Source organism: Orbicella faveolata, unplaced genomic scaffold, assembly GCF_042242905.1.
Source record: "Orbicella faveolata isolate gen_17 unplaced genomic scaffold, um_ofav_v1 contig_24, whole genome shotgun sequence".
In the NCBI taxonomy this organism is placed as follows: domain Eukaryota; kingdom Metazoa; phylum Cnidaria; class Anthozoa; order Scleractinia; family Merulinidae; genus Orbicella; species Orbicella faveolata.
In genome coordinates, this window is record NW_028301552.1 from 27,092,294 (window position 1) to 27,104,353 (window position 12,060).

At 38.4% G+C, this 12,060-nt stretch overlaps 2 protein-coding genes across 2 annotated transcripts; one reads left to right on the forward strand and one right to left on the reverse strand.

Annotated features, from left to right (window-relative positions):
- Positions 1-308: 308 nt before the first annotated feature.
- On the forward strand, positions 309-4,675 carry LOC110069565 (uncharacterized). The gene is made up of 5 exons (XM_089292531.1): positions 309-823; positions 2,282-2,489; positions 2,930-3,254; positions 3,580-3,780; positions 3,943-4,675. Exons 3-5 carry the CDS (start codon positions 3,089-3,091, stop codon positions 3,996-3,998), a joined length of 423 nt encoding a protein of 140 aa, XP_089148657.1. The 5' UTR covers positions 309-823; positions 2,282-2,489; positions 2,930-3,088; the 3' UTR covers positions 3,999-4,675.
- A 3,281-nt stretch (positions 4,676-7,956) lies between these two features.
- Positions 7,957-12,037, reverse strand: LOC149111163 (uncharacterized). The gene is made up of 3 exons (XM_089292530.1): positions 11,206-12,037; positions 10,916-10,945; positions 7,957-10,218 (listed from the first exon to the last, which is right to left on the reverse strand). The coding sequence occupies exons 1-3, from the start codon at positions 11,719-11,721 to the stop codon at positions 10,108-10,110; spliced, it is 657 nt and encodes a 218-aa protein (XP_089148656.1). The 5' UTR covers positions 11,722-12,037; the 3' UTR covers positions 7,957-10,107.
- Between the last annotated feature and the right edge of the window lie 23 nt (positions 12,038-12,060).

The window sequence follows — 12,060 nt, forward strand, 5'->3', positions numbered from 1 at the left end:
GGCGACACATATATCATAGACCAACAGCCTGTACAACAATAGTTGATGTGTTGTTTTTGATTACATTTGAATAACAATTGGATTCTTATAACAGTTGATGCAAAAGCCAATCAATTTGCAGGATTTTCGATCCAACTGGAGCTTGTTTTGTTATAAAAAGGTTGCAATCCTTGCCCTAGTCAATAAACACTTGCTTTCCACAATCACCACCGTTAAAATGAGTAAACAAATCGCACACGTAAACTGGAGTCGATGACGTTATTCAGACGTCTTTCATACTGCTATAGTTGATCCATCGCCGATCAAACAAGGTAAAAAAGTATGGGTAATCTGGGGGAAAACCAAAAAGAAATACACTGCTGTTTTAAGCAGCTACCCCGTAAATGATGAGAACAAGCCTGAGTCTTCTAAAGATGACCACAGCCATGTTGAGCAAAATGAAAACTGGTGAGTCTCAACCTGTCTTAATTTGCAATAAACTTGCTTAAACCATCCTTTTTGGTAAAGAAGAAATGATGATAGATTGAGACAGCTCAGTAATCAAAGTAAGAGAAAACTTTTGTGGCTCGCCACCATCAAAGACAAGTTTACTGCTGTGAGATCTGATTAAGTGTTGGCAAATTTTTTTGCGTCAACTTTTGCTGTAAATGCGCGTACTGTTTGTTCTGAACTGATTTTTTCACAAACCCTGCATATTTGATATTAATACAAATTTTGACTTCCCTTTTCAGATCTCAGAAGCTACGCAATCCAGTGAACCTGCAAAAAAAAAGGAAGACAAGAGACCCAAAGGCCAAAGAAAAAAGAGAAACCCACAGGAAAGGTAATTATTTGTTGAATGAATCTGGGAAAATAAATTGTGACCCTCCATACGAAAACACGTCTTATGAAACATGGCAATTTGAGTGAAACCGGGTTTCAAAAGGGTTTCCAAAGGGTTTCAAACTCCTGAAACTGGGTTTCCAAAGGGTTTCTAAAAAGTTTCCAAAGGGTTTCCAAAGGGTTTCTAAAGAGTTTGAGAGGGTTTCCAAAGCGTTTCCAAAGGGTTTCAAACTACTGAAACCGGGTTTCTAAAGGGTTTCCAAGGGGTTTCTAAAGAGTTTCCAAAGGGTTTCTAAAGAGTTTCCAAAGGGTTTCTAAAGAGTTTCAAAGGGTTTCCAAGGCGTTTCCAAAGGGTTTCAAACTATTGAAACCAGGTTTCTAAAGGGTTTCCAAGACGTTTCTAATGAGTTTCCAAAGCGTTTCCAAAGGGTTTGAAACTCTTTGAAATCCCTTGAAACTGGGTTTCTAAAGGGTTTCCAAAGAACTTTTAAAAGCGTTAGCAACGGGTTTCAAAAGACTTACCAAAGGGTTTATTATTGTTTTTAAGGCAATCCAAACAGGTTTCCTATCCTGTGAAAGCTTTGAAACTCCTTGACGAAACGTTGCATGTAGGACATGTAACATAGTGTGATAGAGTGTCTTGAGTATTAGATTATACCTGCAACGCGTTCTTTCAGCTAAGTTTATTAATTTTGGTTATTAATTGTTTCCCAGTTAGCATGGGCTTAAAAACTTTTCTGTTTCAAAAAACATACTGAGGTTGACACAATCAACTGTTCACTTATGCGAAAACCTTTCATTGAGTATTCACGGCCGTTGACCGTGACCGCATCACATCACAATTAATTTATGGCAACAAGATATTTTGTACCATGCTGTTTTGATGTTCACTGAAATGCTCCTCTGCTAAACTGATGAAACTGCTTGTTAGATGTTTAAATCTTCCTTGAAAATCGTTTTATGTTAACTTACCGTTCGAACAACTTGCGTTTAATACCGCTCGTGACATTTTCGCATCCGTTATAATAACCTTATGTCCGTTTAAACAGTTTCCATTCCAGGTGTGGAAACCAATTAATGGCTTTTAAAATACTGCTAGTCACACAGTATAGCTTAGATATCACATTAGACGTGCTCTACATAAGCCAAGTTAAGAGTAGAACATCAGGTTGTTGAATCAGTATTACTTCTCACATCATTCCGACATGATTTTTTGAAACGTGATACAGACATTTTTATATCTAAATGTCATGTAAGAATATATAGCTGTAGTATATTGCATATACTGCAAATTTTGACCTGTTTTACATGTATTTGAAGTGCAAAAACCGTCAATTTTAGGGTGCCAGCCCTAGACAGCTGTCGTTTCCAATGTGTTGCAAACAGCAGAACATCCTTTCTCTTTCTATTTCATTTGGTTGTGTTATGTACCAAACTCAACTTTGATTATTGTTTGCAGATTCTGGCCACAAAGTCACAGACCAAGTTCTACGTTGAAGAGTCTGAGTCAGATGCCAGTGACAGTTCAGATGACTTGCCGTTAGCCTCAGCCTTGACAGCCTTACAAAGGACCCAGCAGTTTTTCCGACATTGATGATGAAATAGCGGATCCAAGTATGGGGCAGTTGATCGCTGACGCAATGAACACTGTGAACAATGTGACTAATGTGAGTTATAATGCATTTCTATTACTTTGAGATTAGCCTGTTCCAGGACCTTCCAGGTTCTTGGTCAGTGGGGACAATCAATATTCGATCAATATTCGTATTTTTTTACTGATTTTAGACTGAAAATATTATTGTGAGAATTGTTAGATTATATAGCATACCACATTTTCATTTTATTGACTTAAATGACGTTGAAGTAATTTTGGAGCCAGACTCCAGGCAATACAGCCTGATATGACGCACACAATGTTATTATAATCGAACAGACGGCTAGTACTGTTTTTCTTGTTTTTTGACTCTAGTTTTGCCATCTAGGAAAAGAGAGAATTTTATGCAGTTTAGTTAAAACAACGTACATTTGTATTGTTTTTACAAATTTCAACACAGAAATTCATTTTCTTTTCATATATATGCATGGCTAACATAATTTTCTTACTTAGGCATGCAATGCTGATAGGCAAGATAGTACCTCCACTGAACTACAACTGATAAGAACTATTCTAGAGAGGCTGGAGTGCACATTTGCAAGGCAATAAGCCAAACTGGATAAGCTGTTGCAGCAGACTAACTTGCACTTTAACCAGCAACCCCCACCACCTATGTTCTCTACCCCTGATGTGGCTACAAAACAGTTCAGTCAGTCTGCAGAGTACCTCCCATTTAAGTCATCCAACCCCAGCAGACCTTCCCTACCAGAACCTACATCTGCAGATCCGGACTGGATATTGTATGATGTCTTCCAACAGTCAAATCTTGAGTTGGCAGGTATGACATTTTGCTTGATATAAAAGAATAGTGAACTTTTAATTTTCCAAATTATGAGTAACAGAAAAATATATTATGATATGATACCAATTAAATTTACAAGGTAGTTCAGACAACCCTCTTTTGAAAGCACTAGTTTATCAACTACTATGTACCAAAATTCATACATGAAAAAATGGCTTTGTTTGAGAGTAAAAAAAAACTTCTACATACTTGGACTGCCTTTAGGCCACGAGCTCTAAAACCTTGCCTACTACTCCTTAAATCCTGTTTTCAATTATCGGTAACTTCACCCCCGTGGAATAAATAATTTACTTAATTCTAGGATATTGCACTGTTGGAGGTTCTGCCAGTGTCCGACTAACAAAGACTGACTACGACTTTGCAAAGGTGGCAAGTAAACCAACAAAGATGGCTCATTGCTTGGTGGACAAGCTGTTCACCCAGGATGTTTTCATGCAGTCAACCATGCACAGAACGAAAGACTTCACCCCTCTTGATGTTAACGTCATCGCTGAAATAAAGGGTAAGCTCACAGAGTCATTTCCATGTACTAGAATAAAAACCTGCATATAAGAGTGTGGGTTTTTTTCAAGTTAACCTCCATACAGTACAGCCCAAAAATAATGCACACGCAAGAACTTCTTTTTGCATCCGCAAAATGGCAACTTCTTTTGGTTTCTTGCAGGTCACTTGTGCTTGGATCCTGCAAGACACAAGAACTTCTTTGCAGTTAGAATCTAAAACTGCAAGAACTTCTCTGCGGTTGTATTTTCGAAATGCAAGAACTTCTTTGCGGTAGGATTTTCAAACTGCAAGAACTTCTTTGCGCTAACATCTTAGCACACAAAAATCTGTATCAAGACAGTACCGTCTTGGCGACGGGTTCTAAAAAACACAACTGACAAACACAACTAAAAAACAGAAATGACACCAGCACTTACCGTAAGAAGTATTAAAACAACAAATTCTTAACTCTTGACAATTTAAAATCTAAAGTTCAGTTCAGTTCAGACAACGAAGTTTTCATGAGCCTAACTTAAATCGAATTTGGACCGATCCCCGGGAACGGCCAAAGAAAAAGTAATGAATGGATCCACATTTGATAAAACTTCAAATTCGTTCACTGGTGTGAGCTGCTGTTTACATGTTCTACAAAGCTGTATTTCAATCCATCAAAACGTAAACAAATATAACAGAAGAAGTTGATTCTCAGCTGTACCAACTAACAAATCGTCGACCTTACTACGTATGCGGCTACCATTACACAAGAGATCTTGCGAAGTTTCTTCATGATGTGACTAACATTACAAGTTCTAGTGTAAGCCATGTACTTTCTTTTACACTGTTGAAGTCTTCCTTGGAGAGAGTTTTCGTTCGCGAATAAATCAGTCAGTAGATTTTATCACTGACAAAGGGAAGATTTTGGTCATGTACTAAGCAACCTCTGAATCGGAAGTGTCTCAAAATAACTTAACAGATTGAGACAGAGATAAGTATGGTGGCTTCAAAGGGACATACACTTTTCTCTCTTTTTTTTTCACTTGCGACTTAACTGCTACTTTCTTGCGACTTAGCTGCTACTTTCTTTCGACTTAGCTGCCACTTTCTTGCGACTTAGCTGCCACTTTCTTGCGACTTGCTACTTTCTTACAACTTAGCTGCGACTTTTCTGCTACTTTCTTGCGACTTTCTTGCGACTTGCTACTTTCTTGTGACTTAGCTGCGACTTTCCTGCTACTTTCTTGCGACTTAGCTGTGACTTGCTACTTTCTTGCGACTTAGCTGTGACTTCCTTGCTCCTTTCTTGCGACTTAGCTGCGACTTGCTACTTTCTTGCGACTTAGCTGCGACTTGCTATTGTCTTGCGACTTAGCTGCCTGGCTACCTCGCTAGGCAGCTTGCGTCAGCAGGCCAGGTTGTTTTATTTGAAAACAACGTGGATTCCTATCAATAACCGGTAGTCTGTTTTGCCTTGGCTTTACAGTATAGCTATGAAGTTTTTTGCTGTTTTTACTTTCATTTCGGTGTGCTCTACGCCGCTGGCAATGCTTCCATCTTACTCTCCTGCAATAAGGAACAATGCAGTAATGCACGACGAGATAATCGAGAACTATTTTAATCTCGGGCTTACTGCATCAGAAATCGCATTATTTCTCGTAAGTGTACATGGTATCAGGATCTCGTTATGACAATCGACAAGAATACTCAGATGGTTGGGATGTACAAGACCTCGGCGTCGAAGTAATTTGAATGAGGTGGTGTTTCTCGGAAATCCAACCTGGCCTGCCGTCATCACAAGAAAGTTGCAAGAAAGTCGCAGCTAAGTTGCAAGAAAGTAGCAAGTCGCAGCTAAGTTGCAAGAAAGTAACAGCTAAGTCGCAAGAAAGTAGCAGGAAAGTCGCAGCTAAGTTGCAATAAAAAAAGTAGCAAGTAGCAGCTAAGTTGCAAGAAAGTAGCAGGAAAGTTGCAGCTAAGTCGCAAGAAAGTAGTAAGTAGCAGCTAAGTCGCAAGAAAGTAGCAGGAAAGTCGCAGCTAAGTTGCAAGAAAGTAGTAAGTAGCAGCTAAGTCGTAAGAAAGTAGCAGGAAAGTCGCAGCTAAGTCGCAAGAAAGTAGCAGGAAAGTCGCAGCTAAGTCGCAAGAAGCAAAAAGCGTTGGAACCCAGACTAACTGCATCGTAGTTTGATTTTTCTACATGGACTGTTTCTTCATGAACTTCATTATTTGGGGATGTTTTCTGATTGTCGCATAATCTGCCAGCAGACTGTTCAAGTGATCGAAATGTTTTTTTCCCATAGGTTGTCATGAACACACGAGTATGTAATAAGTGAGTACGCTCGATATTATTTTCACAGTATAAGCAAACATAAATCCAGATCTGGTCTCAGCTGTTGGAAATACATCTCTTCCCACTGCAGTGACTTATCTTATAGATAACATTGCAAGCACACGCTGAGCATTTCGACCACCAACATGGCACTTATAAATGAACAGACTGTTTGACCTGCAACAACTTCTTGCGCCTTCTTGCGGCTTGCAGTAAGATTCATAAGCTCTTGCACCTTCTTGCGGTTAGATTTTCAACTCCTTGCAGCTTCTTGCGGTTAGACTTTACACTTCTTGTTTCAAATGTTCTTGCGGGTAAACCGCAAAAACACGACACTTTCACTTCTTGTGGCGGTTTGCGTGTTCTTGCGGCACAAGGACTTCTTGCACCACTTCTTGCGCATGCATTATTTTTGGGCTGTACTGTAGGTTCTTACAAAAATGGTGTGAACTGTGGAATCAGGCCACCTAGGTTCTTAATCAGGTTCTTAATTTCTATTGAAAGAAAAAACAAATTGTGAATGGTTCTTATGTGAAGGGTGCTTAACTGGCAAATTGTAGCCTAACAGGTTCTTAACTTTGCGGTTCTTACTGTAGTCAACAACAGTCATACCCTATAAACATATACTTAATGTTGTGTTACATGTATTTTAATTTGTCATGCAATATTTGAGTTATGTTTGCAACAAGTCCAGACTTTCAATTGTTATTTCTCAATAAGTTTGCAACTATGACTAGTTTCAACTAGTTACAGACCACCAACCGATCTTTCCTTCTATGTCGAATTTAATGTTATGCTTGAGAAGGTCTGGTCTACACAAAAAAATTTTGCAATTATGGGTGACTTAAACTCCAACTTGTCCTTTAAAAGTTGTGAAGATGCGTACGTACGTATGTATGTAGTATTGTATCTTTTGACTTATAAGGACTTTGATTTCTTTTCGCTGAAGTGCTCAGATTGTTTGGTTACCAGTGCCGGAATACTGAGGATTTCAACCACATCTGGGAAACATGTAATATAAGTATAGGCAAGCGCTGCCAAAATTTACGTATGAAAGGCAAGGATGGGGCTAGGGCAGATTAGGTTTTTGTTTCATAAGGACACGATTTTTAATTTCCATTTCAGTTTTTTTGTACAAAAGGCAAGGACAGGACTAGGGTAGATTAGGTTTTTGCTTTAGGACATAATTTTTAATTCACATTTGAGTTTTGCTTAGTTTATAAGTCGAAGTGCGCTTCGCTTTTGTTTATCCAGGTTTCAATTAAAAAAATAAATCATAGCAGATCACTGAATTACAATATAGCCTGAATTAAGAAAACAAAGTTTTGATCCAATTGTTGTGTATTCAAAGGATGCTTTTGTGCTCTGTGTATATATAACACAGGCTAAAACTATTCCGGAACACACAAAAAGAATCTGGAATGAACTAATAAGTATGCGATAAACCAATCACAGATCGCTAACTCATTAAGTTGACTTCACTGTACTGAACAAGTATTTACCAACCAATCAGGAAGTAGGATGAAGACAGGTCACCAAATTTGAACTCAATGAGTAGAAGTACGACTTCTTTAGTACAAAATAAACCCAATCAGTACGATTGTGAACTTAAAAAGTCTGCCAACAGCAAATCAAAACCTAACATTCAGAATGAAACGTGCGTGTTCAGCTTTGCTCACCAAAATATGGCAAAGAAGGTATTAGTTGTCAATCATCGTTTTCCTTAATAAAAGCGGGTTGATAAATTGTAGCGCGAAAAGTTGTCCTATATATTATATCCTAAAATGTCGCAGATGTCAAGAAATTAAATAATACAGCATTTAAGTCATACTGATGGCAGCATTTTCAGCAAAAATTGTGCTGTCTGTTGATGTATTTTCACTGACTTAGGATAAATGCGGCCTCGATCGCCTTGGGTTATCAACAACCTCCCGAGACAACCTACAATCCGGCAGAAGCTAATATCTCAATTAATGGAAACCCGTTATTTCTAGCTTAGTTTAACCTCGCATTTAAGTCGGAATTTAAAACTAGTAAATAAATTACGGTGTCAATTCTCATTCTAATTTACCAGAGCTCTGTATTATTCACGCTTACCTTGGAAAGTCGGAAAACCCTGCCGCCACTAGCGCATCGAATTCAAGGTTTTAACATCCATCCTCATGACTCGAAGCATTAGTTTTCCCTCGATGTATATGATATATTTCCCCTCACTTTCGTTGGATTATCAATAATATTGATACACTGGAGAAACACAAGTACTCGAGCACAGGTACATGTAAGTTTTTAATTGTTCAGCCTTTGCACAACATTGAACACGCGATACGCGACGAAATTCGAGACTGTTCACGCAATAGAGTACATTCAACAGTACGTCACTCTTCAGGAATGGATGTGAAGGTGTCGTATGACTTAATTTAGTGCCCGAAAACTCTCACCTTAGTATCAATTGCTTAAATTTCCACTTGATAAAATACTTCTGGGACTAAAAGTGACGTTGCAAGTAATGGTTAAGTCGCTTCTATAATCGTTTTGAGGGGAAGAACCAAGAATATAGTAAACAAGTTATCATATTTCACAGACAACAATTCGTCCCAGCACCTCTCGACACACTCCTAAGACGCACTCTATTTCTTTGTTTGTTACCACTGATACTTTCTACTCGATAATCTTGGTGTGAAAGAGCAAGTGATGGCAATGTTCTTCGAAAGGTCCGTGAAACAGCTAAAAGCATCTAGTGCAGTGCAGTGCTTATATTTTATTGCGAGAATATAACAGTTCACAATAGAGGACCACAGCTATGTGCGTCTATGCCGCCGTTGTGATGCTCAGTACTCAGTGAGTGCAAATGATACTTTTTACGTAAATCCAGAAGAAGACTACCAAACTTCGACAGCTTGACTGAAGATCGAGAATTACGTTTAACATTAACTCAATCGCTATCTCGTACTCAATGAGTACAAATTATACTCTTTAAGTAAAACTAGTAGCAAGGCTACCGAAGATCGAGAATTACGCGTAACATTAACTCAATTGCTATCTCGTACTCAATGAGTACAAATTATACTCTTTAAGTAAAACTAGTAGCAAGGCTACCGAACATCGAGAATTACGCTTAACATTAAGTCAATTGCTATCTCGTACTCAATGAGTACAAATTATACTCTTTAAGTAAAACTAGTAGCAAGGCTACCGAATATCGAGAAGTACGCTTAACATTAACTCAATCGCCATCTCGTACTCAATGAGTACAAAGTATACTCTTTAAGTAAAACTAGTAGCAAGGCTACCGAATATCGAGAATTACGCTTACCATTAACTCAATCGCTATCTCGTACTCAATGAGTACAAATTATACTCTTTACATGTAAGTAGAACCAGTAGTAAGACTACTAAACATTGACAGCTTGACTGAATATCTATAATTACAATTGAAAATTAAAAGGTTTCACGATTTCTGTTTTAATTACTTTACAAATTACTACTTTTAAAGTCTAAAAAGATCGGTACAGCTCTATTCGCAACTTCTACATTGACACTGCCTTTATTCGCAATCAGATCTAGGTCGGCAAAATTGAGACCGAGAATCACACTACACAAGAAATCTGTGGCATATACTCATTGAGTACAAATTAAAACATAAGCACCACTTTGTTTGCAATATATTGCTTGGCGATAAAAAGACCTAGAGGAGAATTAAATCTCGATAAAGCTAAGCAACCGAATAAGTGGCCCTGGAAATGTCACCGATACGGGTTTATTCTGTCTTAGCATCATGCCTAGTGCTTCTACGATGAAGACGGCCGAACATTATCCTTAAGATAAATCTGTGGTGACGTTGTACTCGATGAGTACAAATTATACCGCTCTTTTGTGTCAAGAACAATAATAAGCAAAGACCAAGAATTTTACTTGCAGTTGAATCTTTGGCGATGTGAAACTCAGTGACTATACATTATACTGTGTGAGTAAAAAGCAATACGGTACGTTTACAGAGAACAAACGGTTGCAACCTCAACTTCTTTCCTAAGCTGTTTTATTTCTCTTTGCTGTTATATTTCTGCTTTGTTCTGATTCCTCTTGGTCGCCTTTTCTTTTTCTATTCCCTGTTTTTATCTCGTTCTTTTTCTTTGCTACCTGAAATGCAGAGTATAACACAAACTGAATAAGACTTATTCGGCCCAAGAAACTGGTGCCGCACTCGGCTGTAACTTAGTGCTTTTCTAATACTTCTTATGTTCCAAGCAGTTCCCTGCGTCACATAATCATGTACTCAGTGCGTTCAACCACGATGAATAGATGAAAAATTTATTTAGAAACACGGCTTAAAAATATCCGTTTTCGGTATTCTTCATGTGCAATTCAGCAATTCTCTTAAACTTGTTGAAATTTTTGCGGTGTGGATTTTCTGGAGCCAAAAATACTTGAAAATAATAAACGCCTCTCATAATAGCCCTCTTTAGCTTAGGCGGTTTGTTTTCGGGCCATTGTTGATCACGTGATATTCTCTAGAGAATGTTTCTTTTATCCATCTTAAAATGAATCATTCACACACATGTGACTATTTAAAAATTTGAAAGCAAGAATTCTCTAGAGTATCATCACGTGGTCTGCAATGGGAAAACAAACCTCCCAAGCTAAAGAGGTCTATTTGGCCTGATGAACTTGCTCAACAGGATTGTTTCGTAGAGAAGCACCATGCACTGTAGGTAGCTAGTTCTCGGTTTGAATAGACAACACCCAACGCAACAAAGCCAATTCAATGAATGTTACTAGAATTAGAGCAGCACAAGGGGCACCGGTTATCGTGTAAGGTGAAGAATACCTGTCATACCTGAGTCTTCTTTGGCCGTCCTACGACTACCTAAAATCAAATAAAAGAAGTATAGTTAATGCAGGCAAAATGTTGACTTGTTCATTCCTACTTAGTTTATACGTGCATGACATTTGTTTACAATAGAAGTAATGTAAGGTGTACTACTACCTGAAAAGTGTCAGGTTTACGTAGGCTTTTTGCAACCGTAATATTTGAAAAATCTCGTATAAATACTTAACCGCGAAATATATATTAGAATGTATTAGGAACATGCAATTAACACGAGCTATTAAACCTTATAGTACTACCTCTGGAAACTTGTTAACTTTTTCTACAAGCGTTGCAAGTTTCCCATCCATATCTGTCTCGTTTTCTCCTGGCAAGGAATTTTCTCTCAGATCTTTTTGGCTGAAGGGCGAGAGAAGGGAAATAAACCAGCCTTCTTTGCCCATCTCTAACAGTTGTTCTTCACTGGCAGAAGACCACAGCTTCCTCATCTCCTGTTCTGATGAAAGGTACTCCCTCCACCATCCACGCTGGCAGATATCGAGTCTCACGCGACACTTCTCAACTTTGTTTGCTAGCTCTAGTATTTCCAAAGATTTCTTGTAGTCTGGTCGGAGGAGACTTGGTCTACCAGTGGGAACACTAGAAAGAACAACCAGGCCACTATCTTCATTTGGCAACCACAGTTCATCACTGGCCCAGCTCTTGTAAAACATCTGAACAGTCCCTTCCTTCTCCTCAAATTTGAAAGCGTGTGGGTAGATGTGATTTGACAACTGCGACGCGAAAGGCTCCAACCAGGATTTATAATCATACATCTGTGTCACCTCATAAACATCCGGTCTAGGTGTAAAACTCTGGGATATGGCATCACAAAGCTCTGGAATTGTGCTCACAGCTGTCTTTCGAAGTTTTTGAGCAATCCTACTAAAAAACTAGAAAAGAAAAGAAAGGATTGGTTTTCGAATGTTTTGTTTGGAATTCGAACATCAAATGACTTGCAAAAAGGGGAGAGTAAGTTAGCCGCCCTAGCAGATTTTGAAATGTTAGCGCCATGTTTGGGCTCCAACAAAGGGCTCCAAAGTTCACCTCTGTGAATCAGCATATCAACTTGTCCTTCATTATAACTAAAAAAAGCTTTTCCAAAAAATCAATCA